Source organism: Pygocentrus nattereri, chromosome 26, assembly GCF_015220715.1.
Source record: "Pygocentrus nattereri isolate fPygNat1 chromosome 26, fPygNat1.pri, whole genome shotgun sequence".
Lineage (NCBI taxonomy): Eukaryota > Metazoa > Chordata > Actinopteri > Characiformes > Serrasalmidae > Pygocentrus > Pygocentrus nattereri.
In genome coordinates this window covers 22,993,261-23,015,024 of record NC_051236.1, presented here as the reverse complement: position 1 = coordinate 23,015,024, position 21,764 = coordinate 22,993,261, and the positions used below count along the sequence as shown (strand labels likewise).

Sequence of the window (21,764 nt, the reverse complement as noted above, 5' to 3'; positions counted from 1 at the left end):
GGCAAAGGTTGTTTGAATGTTTTGCAAATGTATTACAAAAAAAATAAAAATAAAATAATAATCGGTGGCGTGGTGGGTAGCGCTGTCGCCTCACAGCAAGGAGGGCCTGGGTTCGATTCCCCAGCCGGGTGACCGGGGTCCTCTCTGTGTGGAGTTTGCATGTTCTCCCCGTGTCTGCGTGGGTTTCCTCCGGGTTCTCCGGTTTCCTCCCACAGTCCAAAGACATGCAGTCAGGCCAATTGGGTGTGCTAAATTGCCCCTAGGTGTGAGTGTGTGAGTGACTGTCTGTGTCTGTGTGTCTGCCCTGCGATGGACTGGCGACCTGTCCAGGGTGTATCCTGCCTTCCGCCCGAAGACTGCTGGGATAGGCTCCAGCTCCCCCCCGCGACCCTGACGGAGAAGCGGCTTAGAAAATGGATGGATGGATGGATGGATAATCACATGTACATAAGTATTCACAGCCTTTGCCATGACACTCCAAATTGAGCTCAGGTGCATCCCGTTTCCATTGCTCATCCTTCAGTTGTTTTGACAACTTGTTTGGAGTCCACCTGTGGTTGATTGGACATGATTTGGAAAGGCACACGCCTGTCTATATATGGTCCCATAGTTGACAGCACATGTCAGAGTATAAACCAAGCCATGAAGTCCAAGGAATTGTCTGTGAGGCACAGATCTGGGAATGACAAAGTAGTGGCTTCGGGACAACTCTGTGAATGTTCTTGAGTGGCCCAGCCAGAGCCCAGACTTGAACTTGATTGAACATAGAGAGTCTGTAAAGATCTGAAAATGACTGTGCACCGACGCTTTCCATCGAACCTGATGGAGCTTGAGAGGTTCTGCAAAGAAGAGTAGGAGAAACTGCCCAAAAATAGGTAAGCCAAGCTTGTAGCATCATACTCAAAAGACTTGAGGCTGTAATTGCTGCCAAAGGCGCTTCAACAAAGTATTAAGCAAAGGCTGTAAATACTTATGTACATGATTTTTAACATTTTTTTTAATAAACATTCAAACAAACTTTTTTCACTTTGTCATTATGGGGTCTTGTGTGTAGAATTTTGAGGGAAAAATGAATTTTATCCATTTTGGAATAAGGCTGTAACATAACAAAATGTGGAAAAAGTGAAGCGCTGTGAATGCTTTCCAGATGCACTGTAATCTTAGCCTTACTTCAAACACAGATCATCCAAGACATGTTCAGACAAAACTATAGATTACATTCGCGCTTCAAGATCACTGCTAACAGTAAGTCATACAGTTAGCAGTTTGAAACCAATATATAAGTGTATTTGAGATTGCTTACCAACTCAAAATGATAAAGCATAAGCTCCAGCCCAAGTTAGCACTGGACTTTCAGAACTAGAGACCAAAAGAACTAGACCAAACTAAATTTGAGCACAGGACAAAGCTTACAAAGCATGATAGAGAGGTATTTCTACAGTATCTTTTATGAGCAATCTAACTGAGAACACAGGAACACCCCCTGGCAGAGATGCATGTTTTGTAAGCCCAATGGCTACTTACACTACAGAGCAGGCGTAGCAGCCCTTCTTGCTGCTCTCACGAATGAGAAAGGCTCCATCAGGCTTTCCTAAAAGCAGGTCTTCAGCCTGTGTGCGATTCAGGTCCCCAACAAACCAGCTCTTTTCATCATAGTGCGGCAGGTTCTCGTCCTCTTCACTCACAAAGTAAGCGCTGGTCCCAGAAAAGGTGGAGAGAACACAGCAGGGTTATATTCCAGAAATGCTAGTACAAAACTGGCAGTCTGCAAGAAGGTCAAACTGTTTATTCGGTTAAAAGTTGCAGAACATGCCCACTATGCGAATGTCTCATGAACTCCAGTAGACACCTAAGCGAAGCAACCCAAAAGAAATAAAAAAATGAGGGAGGAAACTGGAAGAACATTCTCTCTTGATGAACTTACTCATCTGTGTTCTCGTTTTTGATGCCCAGCCAGTCGTTTATTCGTTTCTGTCGTACACCTTTGTGGTTGAGCCAGCTGCAAGGAAGGAAGACAGAAATAAATGAAGAGGGAATAACTTACAAGTACAACTCGTCCTGAGCTACGTGAAAAAAGCAGTATTTACTTACACAAGATACTGGTCTCTGATTTTCCTTAGCTGGATGAGATCTGGCTTTAAGCTGTTCATCTTTTTGTCTGTCTCCCTGTTGTCCAGAGCTTGTGTCTTCAGGTCCTGCTCCAGGCGGATCTTACTGTCGTGGATCTCGCCGAGACGTGACTTGAGTTTGGCGTAGTTCATCATGATCCTGATGAGAAAATGAAGTGCTTAAGTACACCGCAGGGCCTAACTGGCACTTCAGAAGTTTGACAAAATTAAGGGTGACCTTGGCTGCAGCCTGGACCATTAAGACTGATTATTCTAGTTGAAGCATACCTTTCGATCTCCTTGTCATTGCCCTCTCTGCGGAAGCGCTCAATATACTCCTTGCTGTAGCGCTCCTGCGTGTGACACTGCTCTTCGAATATCTTGATGGTCTCATTGAAGGCTTCTATTGCGGTGCGCTTCATCTGAATCTCCTGCAATCGAAGGCAAAAATAAATCAATGCACTCAATACTTCCCCACTGACACATCAGTTGGCTGGTCAAAAGACCTTTTCAGTGTTGAAAGCAGGTTATGCTGTCCAAGTGTTGCTGAGTTTTCTGCATTCAAAATAATGAGACCGATTATCAATCCAAGATGTCTTTTTTGTCACTTGTTAAATAATATATGCTTAATGATCCTATCCCAAGATAAATTCCAAACACAGCTGAACAGTTTATGACCACATCATGTACTGGCAAATAAGTGTTTTGTGATTTAACCCCTTCCAATGACCAGCACCCTTATATAGCCAGTTGGCATTGTTTTTGGAATTATGATCTTCTCCTGATTTTTTTTTTTTTTTTTACCTGTGAGGTTTTTGTGTACTCCTCATACAGTCTATCATACTCTTTGCTCTTCTCCTGATATTGATTGTGATATTCCTGGAGTTTCTTCCCTACAGCGTCGATGTTGTCTTCTTTTACCAGCTGATCCTAAGAAAGGGGGGAAGAGGAAGATTTAGTGATATAAAGTGCTGAGGAAATGCTGGGGTTCAAGGAGATTACACTGCTTGCTGTAGATTTTGCTTACAGACTGTGTCTCGAGTTTAGTCTTCTAGGAATCATTAATAAAAACCTCTGAATCTAGTGCCTCTCGAGGATGTATTTTTGTGTAACCCCCTTAATAATGAGCACCTGAGTGCCTCAGAAAGAAACAGAGAGGGCACGGTGCAAGGAAAAGAAGAAAAGAAAAAACCCCAAATAAAAGCCAGGATGGCCTTTCGACATTGTGGATGTGTGCAATTATTTACGGAGTGCGCTGCAGTGGCAAATAAGCACAGTAATATTTCATGCCACAAACATCCTGCTGCCTCGGCACTTTCGCTCGCAACAAGCCGCGGTGTTCATTGAGCAAACAGACTCTTTGAGCAAGGCCATGGGTGAGGAGGGGCAAAAAAGAGGCAGAGAAAGACAAAGGGACAGACTGCAGGTAAAGGCATTAGTAAAGATATGGATGGGCTAAGGTGTGTACCTGCTGGTAGCGGGAGATGGGGTACATGAGCTTGACGTCCAGTTTTGTGTTGTACTGAGCCAGAGACTCGTGTCTGTAGTGACTGATGAGCTCCACCACTGAGCTGAAGGTGAGAGGTTCCGAGAAACCGTACTTGCCATCACGGTGGTAGATCTTTATTAGCTTATTGTTGCCACCTTTCCTAAAAGAAACAGATGAGCCTGTATTAGATGATTAATCAAAACAGAGTTAAATGGTTTCAGATATTTGCATAATGGATATTTTAGTAGATGTTACCTCAGAGTTAGCGTGTAATCTCCCTGCATCTTTGTAGAGGCATCCCGTACCAGGAAAGTTCCGTCTGGCATGTCTCGCAATTTGTCATTCACCTCTTCCCTGCATGGCAAGATGGGGGGGGAGAATGGAGGGAAAGGGAAAAAGAGAGAAAGACAGGGGGCAATGCAGATGGGTTAGGGCACATACAGTATGTCAAGAGCTTGCACTGACAAATTAGCAATTACAAGTAAAAGCCAGTCCTCTTCTGCCCTGTGCCCCATCACTGACATGAAAGCAAGATCGCTGGCTGGTGTTGGCCCAGTCAAATGTGTGTGTTTGGTCTGGCAGAGGGCAGAGGCACCAGCCTGTGACCGTGCGGTCTGCTGCTGCCGTCTGGGAGCAAGTGAGACATCTCAGAAGAGTTTACCTTCCTTAACCCTGTCTGCGACTCCCACTCACTAACGGACGTTTCTCCAGCTCATGCAGACAGACTGGTGTGTTTAAAAAGTAGGAGAATGAAAATGCACTGATGCATCATTATGCTGAATTGAAACTGACCATTCATTTGCATCAAGTTTGGAACATTAGAAGAGATTATAATTCATCTTAGTGATATTCAATAAAATATGTACTTATTTTTTAACCAAAATAAGATTTTCAGGCTGTGTTCAAACTGTACATCTGAAAAAAAAGAAAGCTTGTCATGCTGTTTCATTACATCACATTACATTACAGATTTTGTACATTATACATTGATTGCATTTTAGAAAAAAAATCTGAAAAGTGCTAAAATACTTAAATTAAATTGTGATGAAATGTGAGACTTAACGATGCAATAAATCGTTTCCTAAAGAATCATAATCTAATTAAACCATGGTCGAAGATTTACATGCCTATCAGTTCTAGATGGGCGAGAGTGGACAAATTCAAGGACTTGCCCTCTTCTTCCCCAGTTTGTCTGAGAGGCCCCCCACCTTCTTCTCCCCATCTCACCCCCTCACTGTCTGGACCCTGATGGGCAGCCTTGCCCTGGCCAGTCCGGTCATGCCAGAGCTCAGCTGACCTCACACCCAGCGCTCTCAGGAGGGGGTATATTTAGCCTGCTCTGGGCAGCTGAGGTAAAGACGGTATGACACAACATTGCTTCCACCTCATCAGCAGCAGTGTGGAGGAAACTTTAAGCCTATAGTCTCCTGGAGCCCATTTAGCCAGTCTGGAGCAGAGGCTCTGGCACTGATATGCCTGCTCTTTTTAGGCCGTGGTGCACAAGGCAGAGAAAAGTCGGGGGTTGGCCTATTTTAGAGGGCAATGTATTGTGAACAGGGCAACCATCAAATTATTTGAGCAATCAGAGCATGAAGTACAACCCTGGGCCAAAACACAGACAGGACAGTCTATGTAAGATGAAGCTGGGTGAGAACCACTCTTTGGTAAAATGACGATTAGGCACCATAGACTCTGCATTATGGTTTCCCTTTTCTCTTTGAGAAAAAGCCCATTAGCATGATGGCACCTGCTAGCCCCAACGTCATGTTCCAAAATCTGTCATGTTCAGAATTTAGTATGACTGAAAGTCTTGAAAACTGCCAGGAAAACCAGACACAGTCCAGACACAGCTGGGTTAAAAGCTGCACTTCCAGTTTGTTTCGATGACGAAGGATGCTAAAAATGTGGCAGAAAATGATAACTCTGAAGCAAATTCAAAGCATAAGAACATATTTCCTGTTCGAACTTTAGAATCCATACTTTCACGACAATTTCACCACCTGAGTTAAAAGTGAGAAATAATAGAAAAGTACAGCAGGAATGTGTTTATTCTTAATTACGACTTTCAGTGGTTCATGCCAGAGCAGACTGGTTACTTCTGACTTTACCTCTCAAACTAGCCAGACTCTGAGAATAGCTTAGATTTCAGGGCAAACTAAAAGAGGCTAAAGGTTTGCACTGGGAGTCCTTCACTGCTGCGGGTGTTGGGGGGGGGCCGCAGTGGTCTCAGATGTCTGCCTGATTCTTAGAGCACCTTAGCCGCATTTCTACACGGTCGACATCAAATGGGGATAAAGTCGGTCACTAAGGAGCGCTCTAATCTGTTAAAACCTGAGAATTTTATGGGGTTTGCTTGGAAATGGGCAGAGCTGTTTGACATTTTGGCGATTTAAGGTAATCTAGCCCTATCCCATGTGGCTAAATGCAACTTTTTTCTTTTCTTTTCTTTCAGTTTGTCTCCTCCCCACTCCCTCTTACGCTTCAGCTTTAATCTACAGCAGCTGCCAAGCAGCCATGCCTCTAAGAGGGGTGAGGAGGGGGGAGAACGGAAGAGAGGAATAAAATAAGTTTTACTGGCTCATGAAAAAAAGAAAAAATCCAGCATTCCATCCAGCAGCCATGGCCCTCTGTTAAAGCAATAGTTCAGGCTTCAACATGACTGCTACTACTATTTTTATCTGTGCGACGTACATTTTTCCACTTTTATAGATAACAGTATGTCATACACTGTCAGAAACCACATAAGATTACTTAACAACTCGACATGGTTTGAGGCAAGTGTGTGATGATTTAGGCATGCAGTTCACTAAGTAGCGGTCATAAGCTTCCATTACTTGGTAGCCTTGTAGTTCCTGTGAAAAACTAAAAGGAGCAAACTTTGGACACCAAACTTGTCTTGGCTGATCACTTGGGGTAAGGGAAAATTGTGGAAATAATTTTTTGTGCCAGATTCTCACTTTAAGACTCCTAGTGTTTTTATTCACAAAGTGTAGACCTGTGGCCGAGCAGCAGAGTAAGTGAAGGCTGAGGGCACGATGAAGAGCGTGACACAGCAGTGTGCAGGGAGACTAGCCTGGCAGGGGAGATCAGGAGGGGTGGTGAAGGAACGAGGGAGGAGGGAGAGAGAATGGAATTGTTTCTTCTTCACGCAGAGAGAAAGCCTGCGCCATGGAAACCTGGGGAGCCTTTTATCTCTATCTCGTCCAGATCTCATGACTCCATAAACCCATCACGTGATGCAGTCTGCAACTCAGACACTGGTGAATAACTAGGGATGTTTGGCTGAATATTTTGACCAGTTCTGCTTTATAAGCTTAAACAGACCTAGAACCCATACAATACTATAAATGAATTCAACTAGGGAAGCACAATCACAATCAGCCGAAATTTGAACTGGCCAAGATTTCCAAACATGTAATCAGTTTATTTATTGTTTTTATTTTGGCTGATCTTTGTTGCAATTTTATGAGCTAAATAACGTGAGATGGGTAAATGCTTTCAAGCTGTATTAGAATGCTACAGCTATAGTTGTAGGATAATTGTTCGTGACTCATTGTGCTAAATAACCAGCTGCTTCTTTATTTTGTTGTAGCACTTGATTTTATTTGTGTTACATAAACAAGCAATTTTTCAGGTATGCATTTAAATGCAAGTTTGTCTAATTGAAGAGCAAATAACCTTATTTCACATGGTGATTTTGGCTAACAGAAAGTACTGTAAATGTGCTAGTCTAGCCCGTTTCATGTACTTAACACAATGTGAGCCTTCAGCTTATAAAAAGGCTAATCAAGTAGAAGTAATCAAGGAACTTGGCTGTAAAGAAATTGGAATCAGGCATAAAAATCATGTTCGCTGCATTACTAATTTCAGTGGTAATGAGAATTATAAATAGTGGCTTAAAAACCTGCTGTTTCCTTTGCTCTTCTGCACCAGTCATCGCTAACTTGCTTGGTTCTATAGGTTTTAGGCAAAACCTTACAACTCAGTTTAGTAGTTTGGTCCTTGATAATCCAGAGTAAGGTCCTATTCAAAAAACTGACTTTTCATTAATAAAACTGCTTTTTCATTCCTTTGCAGCCTTTTCAATTAAGTTTAATTCAGATATGAATAAAAAGCAAAATAAATTAATGTAATTTATGCAGAAAACACTGACTGTTGGAAAAAGAAAAAATTGGCCTACCTTGATATGTCTCCCCAGTACCACTCTGCTTCCTGTAACGAGCTGCTTGCAGCCTCCTTCACACCATTGCTGTTCACAGGAGTCATGGGTTTGGCCGGTTTGGGAGGAAGAGCTGAAAGACAAAATGAAAAAAAGATCAATATGTAGCCATAGCATTGTCTAACATGGATTCAAATGCGTGGTCCTCAGCCATGTTAAAACCTCTCATTTCAAGTACGAGCCGTGAGTTTAGCTATTGAGCTCATCCCCAAACGTAACTTACTAGATGTCTCAATTAAGCAGGCTGTTGTTAATTAATTAGGAGAGCAAGACATGCACACACAGCTAGCCCACAGTCCTGTGTTACTGCTGCACGCAGCATTTAAATTTGAGTCGACACCATGGAGAAAGCAAAAAATTCAGCTGCCTGGCTTCTGAGGACCAACCGAGTGATCCAAATTGATCCAAAGACACTATTCTAAGACAGACTATCAGCACATATGGCATGGGGTAATGTCTAATTTGTCTAATATGTACTGTTTGTTTTTATGTTACTGCTGAAAAACTTTTCAGGAGAAGGAAAAAAAACATTTAAAACTTACAATGGAAGTTAATGTAAAAATCCTTTTTTCAAAGAACCATTTCCATCAATCTATTCATTATAGATATATAAACTATATAAAGATCAGCAGGCATTTTCAAAGGATATAAAAATCCAAAAAACAATTATCGACATGTATGTATTTTTCTTAGCCTAATCCTTCATCTAACCCTAACCTCGAAAAAAATAAAACTTGTAACAAAGTCAGGACCACTTATATCCTTAACCTGTAGGACAGCCCTGTTTTTCGCTGACATTCCTATCAAGTCAGGAATATTTTGCCCTGAAAACATAAGAAACCCAACATACACCACTAAGATCACCAGTTTAAGTAAGAATGACTAATGGCATTCACAGTCAGTTAACTAGCTAAACACCAACACCAACACCCGCACTGTACTTATGTTGTCTGTCGTGTATGTGTTTAATTTGCAGTAAACAAAGAGGTCTGAATGAGTATGTGACTAGCATAGTGTTTCGTCTGTTTTTGCCCAAGCACATTTTAACAGCTGATGCAACGGTGTGCGGAAAGATAATGTTGACACTGCCGCTTTCCTGGCCATGAATGGAGGAGGACCAAAGTGAGTCGATGTTCAACATGGTCATTCATCATGGTCCAATCAATCCATGAAATGTGGCTTGTGTGTACGGAACTGTTAGTGTGTGAGAGATGCTGTTACTGTCCCCTCTCTGTGTGTTCTCCGGGCACATTCTTCTATCATCTCCTCCACCGACATTAAGCTTCTAAACCCTCCAAGCCCAGGGCAATCAATTCAGCGTGCGGCTAAATGAGGCAGCCACAGAACAGGGCTAACGACATGCAAAGCTGCGATATACTGCCTGATGGAGAGCAATTCCAGTGTAATTATCCTGGGCCAGAGGTGGTGTATATTCTACAGGGGTGTAGCTCTCTGACTGGGGTTTCTTTAAAGATAAAAAGCTGTTGACTTACGGTGCTTGTGGTTACGAGTGTGCCTGTGTGTGTGTTTGAAATGTGTGCGAGTCTAGGTTGAGGTGTGTGTATTAGTGGCTTTGGCAATCCGGCAAATGCCCGGCCAGGTGCAGCTGGCAAGGAAGAGTTACTGGCTTTGAGGGAGGGGACAGAAAAAAAAAAGAAAGCTTTAACTCCAACCGAATTTACAGAGGGTGCAGTGTTCGGCCCGGTCCCAGCGCCAAGCCAAACTAAACTTCTCCTGACCCAGACTAAAGCCTGTGATGGAGTGCCTGAAACATACAGCACACAGCACCGCACCCCCACATCCTCAATGGACGGGTTTCTTTATGAGCAGAGAGTTACTGTAGTAGGCTTTAAAGTGAAACCAAAGACACACTCCAGCCATTTTCACTCAGAACTATGTAGAAACATCAAATACTATGGACCGCTTTGGAACATGTCTAGATCATAACATAAAAAACAAAAATCACTTGAAAGAAGGGGTTACATACACTCCAATTCAAACGTCTGGATTTGCCACTCAAAAGTTTAGAATCAATTATTCTATGATGTTAGCACTCAGCTTCTTTTGAACTTAAGAAAAGTTTCACAGGGTTAAAATAAAAATGGCACAAATTCTATGACAGTTACGCTGGTGGATTTCGGATACTGGTGAGAAACAATGAATGAATCTGTTCAAATCTTGGAACAAATCTAGCTGTTTATTTCTTCCTGTGGGGTAGCAGAGTGCTTGAGTAGTCTGAGCATGATGGTCCATTTTTAGATGCTAATCGTAAGCCAAGTACTTCAATTAAAAACAGCTCATTACAGTCTACTCAGTAGTTTTAAAAGGAAAAAAAACTCTATAAGTGGTTCAATACTCGTGGTTCAATATCAATATCGGTACCTGATGAAAAAAGTATTATTATAAATTATCAAGTAGATCAGAGAAGTGTCACAATCATTTCATTTATTAACTACTTGTTGTCCCCCAAAACTTTAAATATTTAACAAAAATGCCTAGGTGTTTAGTTTATACTATTATAAAGTAGTTTTAATACTAGACTGATACACACACACACACACACACACACACACACACACACACACACACACACACACACACACACACACGCATATACATATATATGTAATGTCTCAATGAGAGCCTCTACATACAGGTGAGAGGAGTTGTTGTGTTGTGTGTTAATCCAGGTTTATGTGAGAAAAGGTGAGTGTGTTTAAAGACATCTCCATGTTCAGGATTAATCTGGAAGCCTCTGGGCTCCTCTGGCCCAGGGACTGTCGAGTGGAATGTCAGGACTCGTCCGGCCCAAATAGAATATCCTGAGCACTGAGGGTCACTAAAATAAAACCAGACAGGGACACGCAATGCTCAGTGAAGCCAGGAGATGATTCATCTCTGCCTGCATACTCTGTAACTTCCCATTTCTTAGAGCCAGCCTATAAAACAGACAGAACTGGCTCGTACCCACATAGAGGGAAAAAATAGAAAATTAGACGACAGGAATCAGATGGGTGAACTTTTAAATGTACATTTAAATGTAAAAAAAAAACCTAACTTGTGAAGTGAATTTTGTGTAAATTCATCAAAAGGTAAATTGTTTGGAAAAGGGGTGAAAAGAATGAGGAGGCAGTGGTGTGGTGGCCTGGAATTAAACAAATGTAAAAAATAGATAAGTAAAGACATAATTGAAAAATAAAAATATTAAAAACGTCCCTACGTATCAGGCTAAGTGTAGGAGACTTCATAAGTCATTCTTTAAGCACGGTGTTTGAAAGAAAATCACCCTGCTTTCAGTGAGAGGAAAAAAAAAGAAGTATGAATGGTTTTCTTTGAGCACTTGATTAATTAAAAGCAGCGCTGGAGTTTTTTGAGCTGACGGTGTGTAAGTGTGAGGCGAGTCAGACAGGACACACACCCTGGGGCGGGTCTTAGACACACCGGCCAAGAGGCTGTACCTCAGCCCAGTGGGGTGAGCAGCACGGACCAGTCAAAAAAGGAGCTGGCTTAAAGCACACGTCCAACCGTTTCCAACCTCAGCTTCCGCAGGTGCACACACTCACCCACACCCCTACCTTTCAGTCTCACACAGGAGAAGGAGGCAGAAAGCCAGGGGGGAGGAAAAGGCACATTTAGCCCTTTCAGAGGGAAAAGTGAGAAACACACAGTGAGCGAGAGAGAGAGAGAGAGAGAGAGAGAGAGAGAGAGAGAGAGAGAGAGAGAGAGAGGGGGAACACTCAAAAAGGGAAAAGAGGGAAAAGAAAACCCTCCAGAACGTGGCCTGCCTGTGCACTTTCCTGCTGTCAGAACCTTTGGAGGTAACAGTAGTGGAGACCATTTACAGCACTGCAGCTACTGAAAGGGAGTCTTGTATGCATCACTTAAGATTTATGGCACTCTTTCTGCATCTGTGCTGAAACAATAATTATCAGATCAATTATGCATTGAAAAAAGGGTCTACGCGGTGAAACGAAATGAAGCAAACGTTTGGCACTCTGAATGTTCTCAATGCAGAAAGGGCTTTATAAAAACGCACATGTGCACAGGCACACTCGGTTTTATACAGTGTGGGGATGTGGGATCATACATTTGTCCAACATATAATTTTGTATTTAAGTATGAAGACATAAGTGTTCCTATGAAGTTTCATAATAACCAATAATGCCACATTTAAAAATACTATAAAAAGCTAGGAGCACAGTAACTTTTATTCATGTTTCACACACTGTACAGCACTAAATCTAATTAAACAGGCTTAATTATGTTCTTTGTACAATGGAACATGTGGTTAGACAGCAAGTACTGGCAACATCCAGGACACGCTCAGAAATGTATACTGTGACATAATTTATTCTTATACTCACCCCTGTATGTAATTACCTATATGTACCTATATGCAAATGTGTGTCTCATATATGTCACAAATATGTAAGTACCCATATGTAATAACTAACATATCCTATATGTATAACATACAGTATTGTGCAAACAAAGCACACCGTTTAGAGCCATCAATCTTTGTTTTTGCTTTTACCAACACCTGATCATTAAAATAGATGCAAATGGACATAAATACTGTAAAAAGCTCCCCCAGTCACCACATGGGTTTGTTAAATTCCATCAGTAGCACACTTGAGTTGACATGAAGTACTAGTTAGTCAAGCCAGGTAGTAGAGGGTAACTACAAATACTGGGCTGCCATGAAGAAAGGTTTGGAAATGGTTAAACATACATATTGACACTCACTTGACACAGTATTTTGCTTATTGTATTAATATTAGTTGTATTTATTTTTCATATTAATACACACATACCCCTATGTAATACTAATACATCCCATATGTATTTGTATACATATGTAATAAATTTAATTTTTAAGTCTAACACTAACACTGTCTTTTCAGTCCAAAAAATAAAACAAGTATCTTTAAAAAATAAGTAAACGAATGAATGAATGAATGAATGAATACTTTACAAAGTCATACCTATTTTGTAGGAGCTGACACTGGAGGTTAGTCCAGTTGTACTTCCTACAAAGTCAGGTCCCGAAAAATGTATGAAAATAAGCTAGACGCAGACTGATGTATTTCATTTCGTCACAAAGATCCATTCAGAGCTACAGTAGCAGGGCAGCGGGCTGCCACGAGAAAGGGAAATGCCTCTGTGGGCTGCAACCCCCCTCTACACACACACACACACACACACACACACACACACACACACACACACACAAAGCAGCCAAAAGGCAGGTGCACCAGCAGAGCTGAAACCTCACATTCCTGCCCACCAGTTTTCCACGGTCAGCTCTTTCTGCAAGTGTGTGAGCAACTCCGTCCCACACACACACACACACACACACACACACACACACACACACACACACACACACACACACACAATTACCTTTCTACTATCTGACAGTGGATAGAGAGAAAAGAGAACAAAAACCATTTTGCAAGAAGTGATCCAGCACTGTGTGTTATAGCGCATTATATTTATATACACATTTGGACTCTTTCTCTGTTAGTGGCAATGACGCAATAGCTTGTGCTGCACAATAGACGGCACACGCAACAAAGCTTTCCTACACTGCTATTATGTTCACCATCCATAAACAGTGTAATGAAATTAGTAACACTGAGTTAACACAACTCTCTCTGTCTCTGAAGTCACATTCACAAAACAGCAAACAACAAGCTAGAAACAAATGCAATGTCTTTATCTTTCAGCTGAACCAAAACAAAAAACAAACAAAAAAAAACAATGATAAACTGGGTCACTCAGAGACAGATCAGGACAGAGGGAGAAAACAAAAGAAAGAAGGCACGATAACACAATGATACTCAACCTATGCATTCCAGCAGTGCAGCTCTGAACAAAGGAGACTGCACCTGGGTCCCTTTCACATGCCTCTAGTCGCATGACAAGTGTTACCAACTGGACACACAGCACTGTCACTCAGTTAATATGGACAATACAGACCCTCCACACCATCTTAATCAAAATAAATAGTTATATTATATAAAGCACAGTTTGTGGCACTGCTGAAAAGTGAGTGATAACAAGAAAACTTGTAAGTGTTGCTCCACAGGTAGGATTTAAGGGCGCAAAGTGCGCGGACAAATTGTGAGACGCATTAGCATGAGCAAAGGCGTGTGGTACTGAGGGGTGGCAGTAATATTGAGTGGGCCTGTGTGGGCTTCTATGTCCCCATCCAGGAGGAAGGAATTAAATGGCTAGTTTAGACAGCTAGCCAGAGAGTGTCACCAAAACAATGGCCATTATAAAGAACCAAACAGCATACATGTTACCAAATACATTTAGTCAACTGCTGATAGGATATCCACTTGTCAAAGTATCATAAGGCACGAGATACAATGAAAGTGCTGCATTCCTTAAAGTTTGCAATCACTCTGAGTCTTCTGTCCTCCACACCCCCCTTTCCTCTGCCTCACAGTGCAGGTTTTTGGTGGGTATCTTGTATTTGAAAAGGGTAATGTACAAAAAAAAAAAAAACATTATTATTTCATAAAAAATAAAAGCCATCTACTCAGAATACCACATGGGGACTGTGACAACACCAATGTCAACCACACATTAACTCTATAAATGAAGCAAGCATTTATTCAAATAGCAGCTGTGACATTATACAACTTTTAGGGTTATACTGAAGCAGTATTACATTTGATAAAGGCCATTTATGAACAGAACATATTATAATTACGATATTATAATAATTTTCACGTTATTACTGTGAAAATAAAAGTCATCTGCTCGCAGTAACCACATGGGGACTGTGACAATACCACTGTCAACAACTGAAGCATGCCTCTATCCAAACAACATCGAAGATGCTTTTCAATGCACAAAAGGACAAACGCACACTGATTGCCACTGAGCTTCCGTTGCCCTCCATTCAGTCAAGCACAATGGAGACGCACGCAGGGAGAGGAGCGGAGTGACAGCAGGGATGAAAGCAGGGAGAATGGAAAGGAAAAAAGCAGAAGAAAAGAGAGAAAGAGAGAGAGAGAGAGAAAGAGAAAAAAAAATAAAGAGACAGTGGCATGCTTACCTTCCTCCGCTGGTTCCTCTTTCAGCTGCATGTGTGCAGAGTGCACTCAGCTGTCTGTGACACGAGTCCTCTCTTTCTTTCTCTCCCTCCCTCTCTCTCTCTCTCTTCTCTCCCTTCTCTCTCTCTCTCCACCCCTCCGCCTCTCCTCTGCCTCTCCGACTGAAGCCAGAGGGAAAATCCCTGCTCCTAAATTCAGACACGGCCGCCTTAACGAAGCCTCTGAATGGAGACGTGGGCAGCAGCCAATGAGAGAGCGCGAGGGAGGAGGACAGAACCATATGAGACGGAGAGAAAGAGTGAAAGCCCAGGGGAATGGTTAGAGGAGGAAGAGGGGGGACGCTCCTCCCAAAGAGAGACAAGACACTAATGTGAACGCACACGCATAAACGTATCCCGAGTAACTTTGTGCCCCTTGTCTTAAATAGCCTACATGGAAACTCCAGAAGAATCTTCCACAGCAACGGCACGTTTAAGCCACTCTAGGAAGAAGAGGGGAGGAGAGAGAGAGAGAGAGAGAGAGAGAGAGAGAGAGAGAGAGAGAGAGAGAGAGAGAGAGAGAGACAGCAAGAGAGAATGAAGAAGGGATAGAGAGTGATAGAAAAAAGAAGAAAGAGTGAGAGGGACATAGAGAGAAAATGAAGAGACAACAGGGACAGAGTGAAAAGAAGAAAGAAAGAAAGAGAGCGGGACAGTGAGAGAGAATTAAGACAGGATAGAAGGACAGGCACTGAGAGAAAGAGAGAATGAAGAAAGAAGAGAGCAAAAAAGAGAACGAAGAAAGAAAGAAAGAAAAAAAAGAAGAACAAAGAGAAAGAGAGGATGAAGAAAAAGTGAAGGGCTGTCCAGTGTATTACTATGGCACATATTCCGAAGCTCAGCGGTGACAAAGGAAAGTGGTCCCACCTCAACACACACACACACACACACACACACACACACACACACTAAACACAATGAAATGTTAGCTGCAGTGTCAAAATCTTGGAAAATCATACACAAACATACAAAGTCCAGTCTGAGTGGTGGGGGTGTTACGATGTTATAGCATATTAATATTCACTTTTTTCCACTATCGGGGTTACAAGACAATAAGCACTGTGATTCAGATACAGTTAGATTTGATGACATGTGTAATATCAGACACACCAGTATGAACCAAACCAATGTTCTATGATACTCCTCAGAGAGACCTGCACAAAAGTAAGACAAACTCCCTCCTCCTAACATGACATTTAAACCACATATTTCAATGTCTTTGTCTTGTAGGAAAATAACTTGGTGTTATTTACTCTTTCACCAGGCAGTCAAATGTGTTTGTCACACATATTTATTGTTAGGAAATTATTTTTTTGTGTTAACTATGCTCTTATCATGACACTGGCAACCGCAAAATGTTTCTGGCACTTTTTTTTACTTCTCTATTGAAAGCTCATTGTATTTTAGTGCAAAAACCACAATGTATATCAATGCATATATACATTTTCAGAAACTGTATGCAGAAAACTACTTTTTTGTGTGATAATTATGCTTTCACCAGGCACTGTGGACTTGTTTAGACCTCGACCACAGAAATTAAAAACAAAAAGAAAGCTGGCGTGTCTTTTTTTCACTTCTGTATGCAAAATGCACTGTATCATTTTGCAAAGATTGCTATACATATCGTCTTGTGAAATCTGTATATCATCACACCCCTACTCAGTGGTGATTTTCCATGTACTGCAATCTTTAGGCTGCTGCCCACTCTTCTACTCTCTGACCAAAAGAAAGGAGGAAAAAAAAAAAAGAAACCTACCACTCACACACTGTCTCTGACACACTTAACATGAAGAGTGGTCAGTGCCTTCCAACTGAGGGACAGTTTCCATGGGGGTGGAGTACCACCTGTGCTCATTGTGCAGTGCAACGGAACAAAGCGCTGTGCCTGACTTCCACACACGCACACTCTCTGTCCCTGGCTTTAGCTCTGGGCAGCCACAGAGCCTTTTACATTTCAGTTATAATAAATATTCTAATGAACATCTGCACCAAGGGCCTCTTCCTGCACACGTTTCTGCTCGTGCTCCCCTGGGCCAGAAGCTTCTCGGCCCCCACGTCCCAGGGTGTCCCTCTGCTGCCACATGCATACAGACAGTGACATGAGGGCTGGCCAAGGGAAGAGACAGCTGATAAGACAATAAAGGGGCTATGTCCAGTGAAATGATATTTCATGGGCTTTTGTGCAGCGGATGAGATGAGAGACACGGTGAGAGAGAAAGGTGCGAGAGAGAGAGAGAAAGAGAGAGTGTGCTTTTTATGTAAAGTGCTTTGCTCTCTCTCTCTTGCCATTAAGCAGTGCGCAGTGGCAGAGTACGACATAAGATGAATGTGTGGATTGATCACACAGAGCGGTGCTCATTCATTCCAACAGCAGCACAATTGAAGGACTATTCAGCCTATAATTCTGCCTGAATCCTTCAGCCTGATTCAAACTAGCAGAGCTCAATCGGAAAAGCTTTCTTTCCTCACAGAAATGAGGATAAAAATGTATCGCATCTGCCTCTTTCAAAGGACTCAAGATATGCCACACAATGTAACGAACTCTTTGTAAGCCTTTGTCAGTTGAATAGCGTGTATCACGTTAAAAATGGGCTACATTAGGATTCATTGTACACGCAATTAGTCTAAAATATCTTGGCAGCTCTCACAATCAGATGATGATTGAAAAGGCATGAGAAAGAGCATCTTGAAAAGGATTGAGACAAACGCACTGTCATTACATAACAGCTTCTAGGTGCAGTAATTTCATGTCATCACAGTTACTGTTACAGTTTGCGCATGGTTTCAGCTCATCGTGGCTTAAGACACCAAGCCTGAAACCTCTGACAATGTTGACATAAAATTACAGCCCATGTTCGCCAAGCCTCGACTCCAACACGTATTCCGCTCGCAAAGAGTCATCTGAGCCTTTATTGCAGGAATCATCCCATCAAGAATTAACGGCCTGGATTAATGAGCCATTGTCAGCCAAGCCTGTGGCTCCTCAATAGGGGCCAGTCTAAAGTCTATGACATCATTGTGAATGGCTATAAAACAGTGTCAAAGTCATGCTTAATAAATCACAGAGGACCAGCACTGCATGTGAAAAGGAACTCTGAAAAAGACTTTGGTGCAAATAACACTACAAAGGCCTGAGAAACTTTTCTTTAGAAGATCCTGAGGGCATTTGGTCTCTGGAAAGGGAATGGACTCAGCTAACGGACACAGTCTGAGAGCATGGGCCATAAAAAAGCGTTTATTTGCTATATTGACTCTGAGAGAAAAAAAAGATGGGCCATCATCCATCGTAGACAATTCCATTCACTGGCATTTCTGATGATCAAGGTGACAGAAACCTTAAGATAACAATCTACATAATATCAACTCCTCAGTGTTTTTGGATTGTGCGTTGACGATGAATAAGGAAACTATCTCTGGAGGCACTGGCAGATGCACCATAAAGCTGGATCCATTGAGTTGTAACAGCCTTTTCAAAGCCTGTGTACCCTCCCCCATTTCTACTGAACTGGACTATATTCACCTTTTTACTATGAAGGGGCTCAAAACTATGACACAGAAGAGACCATACTGCTCAAATGTTATGAAGTCTAAAACAATTTCAATTCATTTTGAACAAAGAGCGTAGACCAGGGCAGATCACTAAACTGCTGCTGTGCTTCTAGGACTTCATGCAAATAAAGGTGTCTCGACTTCCACTCATCCGTCTCAGCTCAAGCTACTGTAGCTGCCTCTACGACTTCCAGCGTTTAAAGACACGGGCTACGTCTCCTTCAGACATTCAGCGTGTGAACAGCAGTTTGTAGCGCACAACTGTTACACGGTTACAGCTTTGAGTTTTAAACTAATCCGCACAGACGACTGACTGCTGAAGATAAAGGCACCCGGCTTCTGTCTGACATTGGTTTCAATGGTGTCAAACCCGTATGACGACTGATAGCTACACACACTTCAGACGTTTTGGATGCAGATAAACACAGAAGCTGTGTGTAAACACCGATTTAAAACCGCATAAGAGAAGCTCGTGTCAAAAATAATGTTCCATGTCGAAGCTGAAGTGAACGCAGCTCGCAAACGGGTCTCAAAAGAGAGCTGTAGCGTTACTGAAAAGCCGGCTAAGACCCAGTTTGAGACGGCGCGTACAAAGACTCGGCACGTTCAAAACGCACTGCTCGACCGCGGCCGGATAAAAGAAATAAATAACTGAAAAGGTTTCACAAAGGTGAGGAGCGAGCGGGAAAGCCTACAGCGTCGTGACTTAAACCCCTACAGGTCAAGACCGTCAGTCTAAGCTGCACTGACGAGGCTGAAGTTAGTTTGCTATTCGAATTGTCCCGTTCCACCTTAAATCATGCAGAAGTAACATTGTGACGCCTGAGGCGCCACAAGGTAACCGCTGCACCATTTAAGGTGGAACGGGACAATTCGAATAAGAAGCTCACTTCAGCTTCGTGTTGCACTGGTGCTAAGGATTGTATAAGCTGTTGTATAAGAGCTACAGACTGCGCGCTACTTTACTGAAAGAAATGTACATCTACTGCCCCAGACAAAGCAAGTTCTCAGTAAGCTGTGTCAGTACCTGGTGGCTGGTCCATCTCAATGTAAAATATTAATTCTGTGGAATAGGGCATCATCACATCCCTCCAGTCGTCATCTTCTTTCTCCGTATTCCAAACTGTATTGTACATTGTCTTGTGACTCCAGGGATGAAATGACACTTGTCTTTCTCCAAATTATGTGAAAAAAAAATATCTCAAAATCTCAAAACGCAAAAATGAAAAACATATGAAGTCTAGAATGAATTCTGCTAGCTAGCTACCTAGGTCAGACTTGACACTCGGGCTCGATTCTGAAGTCTTCGGTCTGAATACCTGCTTCAGAATAAGGTGGGTGTGAATAAATCTGTCAAAGCACCAGGCTTCACCCATCTAAACTTATCATCTCTTCACGCATGTTACAAATAATATCTCGGTAGACAGAACAGAGAGTAGATACCAGCTCTACAATCCACTCCGTCCTCCCTAAGACGAAACAGTAGGCTTCATTTCGAGAGCTCTCGGCACACACCACCTTTCACTTCATGCGGGAGCGACCACCTCTCAGCACGGACAGGGGTGGGCTTAGTCCAAAAAGTCGCGCTGGATCGCCACGTACTTGCTGTACTAAAGTCCTACTCTTAAAAATACACTTCTTTATTTGTTGATTGATGCTGAAATGTACATGAAAAAAAGCATAGATAAGATATGGTTAGAATTACAACGCAGTGGTACTTCAGTCACAAGTGACATCATGTTTGAGCACCCCTGTGTTTGCCTCGCTGAATGGTATCGCCTTGCCATGCTTACGCTCTGCGCACAACACGCAGACTCCAGATTTGGGAGCCAATCAGAACGAGGCGCTTCTCTAACTCTGTTGCCAAAGTGGAGGCTTTGAATTTCTATTTTTTTCCCTCGGAAGCCAATGAACATGGCAGAAAAACAAAAGCCGAAATCCCATTGGCCCAACAGTTACTAAGAGGTGGAATAGCGAAGGGGAGAAGATGGGGAGAGAGGGAAAGATGGAGCTGAGGCCCTGCACTGAAACATTCGGGACACGAGTTCAGCCTCTAGGGGCTTGTATTTTCTGTCCATTTACACACTCGCAGCTCCCAAACACCACACTCACCACGAATGTGGGCATTATATAAAGTTCCTGAATACATTTAGCAGACTAATGGTAAAGTGCATAGCATGTTGTTGTGTGTTTCTATGCTTTCAAAGGGCAGTTCCACCCGCTTTTCTAGATTTCCGAATAATTCTGTCAGAGAGATGTTAACACAGTCATTTAAAGTGGTTTGGTGTGAAGTGGTTCATTGTAGAGAAACTTACAGACTCTGTGTTCTTTACAGTGGTGGCGACAGAAATGTCTACAACACAAATATAGCCATTTTATGCACTATCCAAAACCACCAGTGAACCCACACGTGCCTTTTGAGCTATGATATGTAACGCTGATGATCTTGATCAATTCTGACTTGGCAAGTTTCCTAGAATGCAGCATTTCATGCCAAACCAAACCGAATCACTTTGTTTACATTTCAAATGAATGTTCAATTTTTGAAAAACGAGTGGAGTTCCCCTTTTTTGTCTCTCTTTTAGCCTATCAATTGAGTAATTTAGTGATCTTATAAAAGACTATTAAGTATGCATATAGTTGTTAGATAGCACAGTAGCAAAGCTGGACGTAGCTCACTCTTTTTAGGTGTTTACATGTTGTCTTGTGGCTGTTGACTACACACTTGACTAGTTTTTATTTCCTGATCCTCAAACAGGAACACGTAAAGATCTGAGTATTTTAAATTGGGACACTGTAAATCATTCTTCACGCTTTGAAATGCTTGATTTTGTCCTCATCACTTTTTCAAAGTGTAGTCTGTTTGAAATCTTTTATATAGTAACTCTCTTAAACGCTGTCTCAAAACATCCTTTTGGGCCTTCAATTGAGTGTTGGAGACCTTTCTATCTACTTCTTTCAGAGAATTTGGGGTGAATGGCTCCAACAATTGCTAATAATTGTAAATTGAAAAAAGCCAAGTGTTAGAGAGTTAGAATTAGCAACAGTTTCCTGGGCACGTCGAAGAAAGGAAGCTTTAAGACGGTGGTTTATTTAGCTAAGTAATGAGAACATGCAGTCGGAAAAACACAGAAGACAAAAATATATAGCATAAATCCAAATTCTGCTGGTGAATGCATGCATATATATGTGTAGCACCATTTTAAAAGACTACACAGTGCATTTTTTGTCTTGCCTGGCACTTGTTGTCCCCAGCACATTTCAAAACAAAGTGTGAGTGGACACCAATCT

At 42.1% G+C, this 21,764-nt stretch overlaps 1 protein-coding gene across 4 annotated transcripts in view; it reads right to left on the bottom strand.

The window, feature by feature from the left end:
- The window catches only part of pik3r3b (phosphoinositide-3-kinase, regulatory subunit 3b (gamma)), a 234,074-nt gene that overhangs the window by 6,020 nt on the left and 206,290 nt on the right, over positions 1-21,764 (bottom strand). For 2 of the 4 annotated variants that reach the window (XM_017721440.2, XM_017721447.2), the window contains exons 8-15: positions 7,778-7,889; positions 3,853-3,951; positions 3,577-3,757; positions 2,913-3,038; positions 2,397-2,539; positions 2,092-2,268; positions 1,925-1,999; positions 1,525-1,695 (exon numbers count right to left, since the gene is read on the bottom strand). In XM_017721440.2, coding sequence (XP_017576929.1) covers positions 1,525-1,695; positions 1,925-1,999; positions 2,092-2,268; positions 2,397-2,539; positions 2,913-3,038; positions 3,577-3,757; positions 3,853-3,951; positions 7,778-7,889 — 1,084 coding nt within the window. Of the gene's footprint in view, positions 1-1,524; positions 1,696-1,924; positions 2,000-2,091; positions 2,269-2,396; positions 2,540-2,912; positions 3,039-3,576; positions 3,758-3,852; positions 3,952-7,777; positions 7,890-14,888; positions 15,038-19,500; positions 19,969-21,764 lie in introns of those variants that run through there. The other 2 variants (XM_037535171.1, XM_037535172.1) reach the window with 2 other exon arrangements.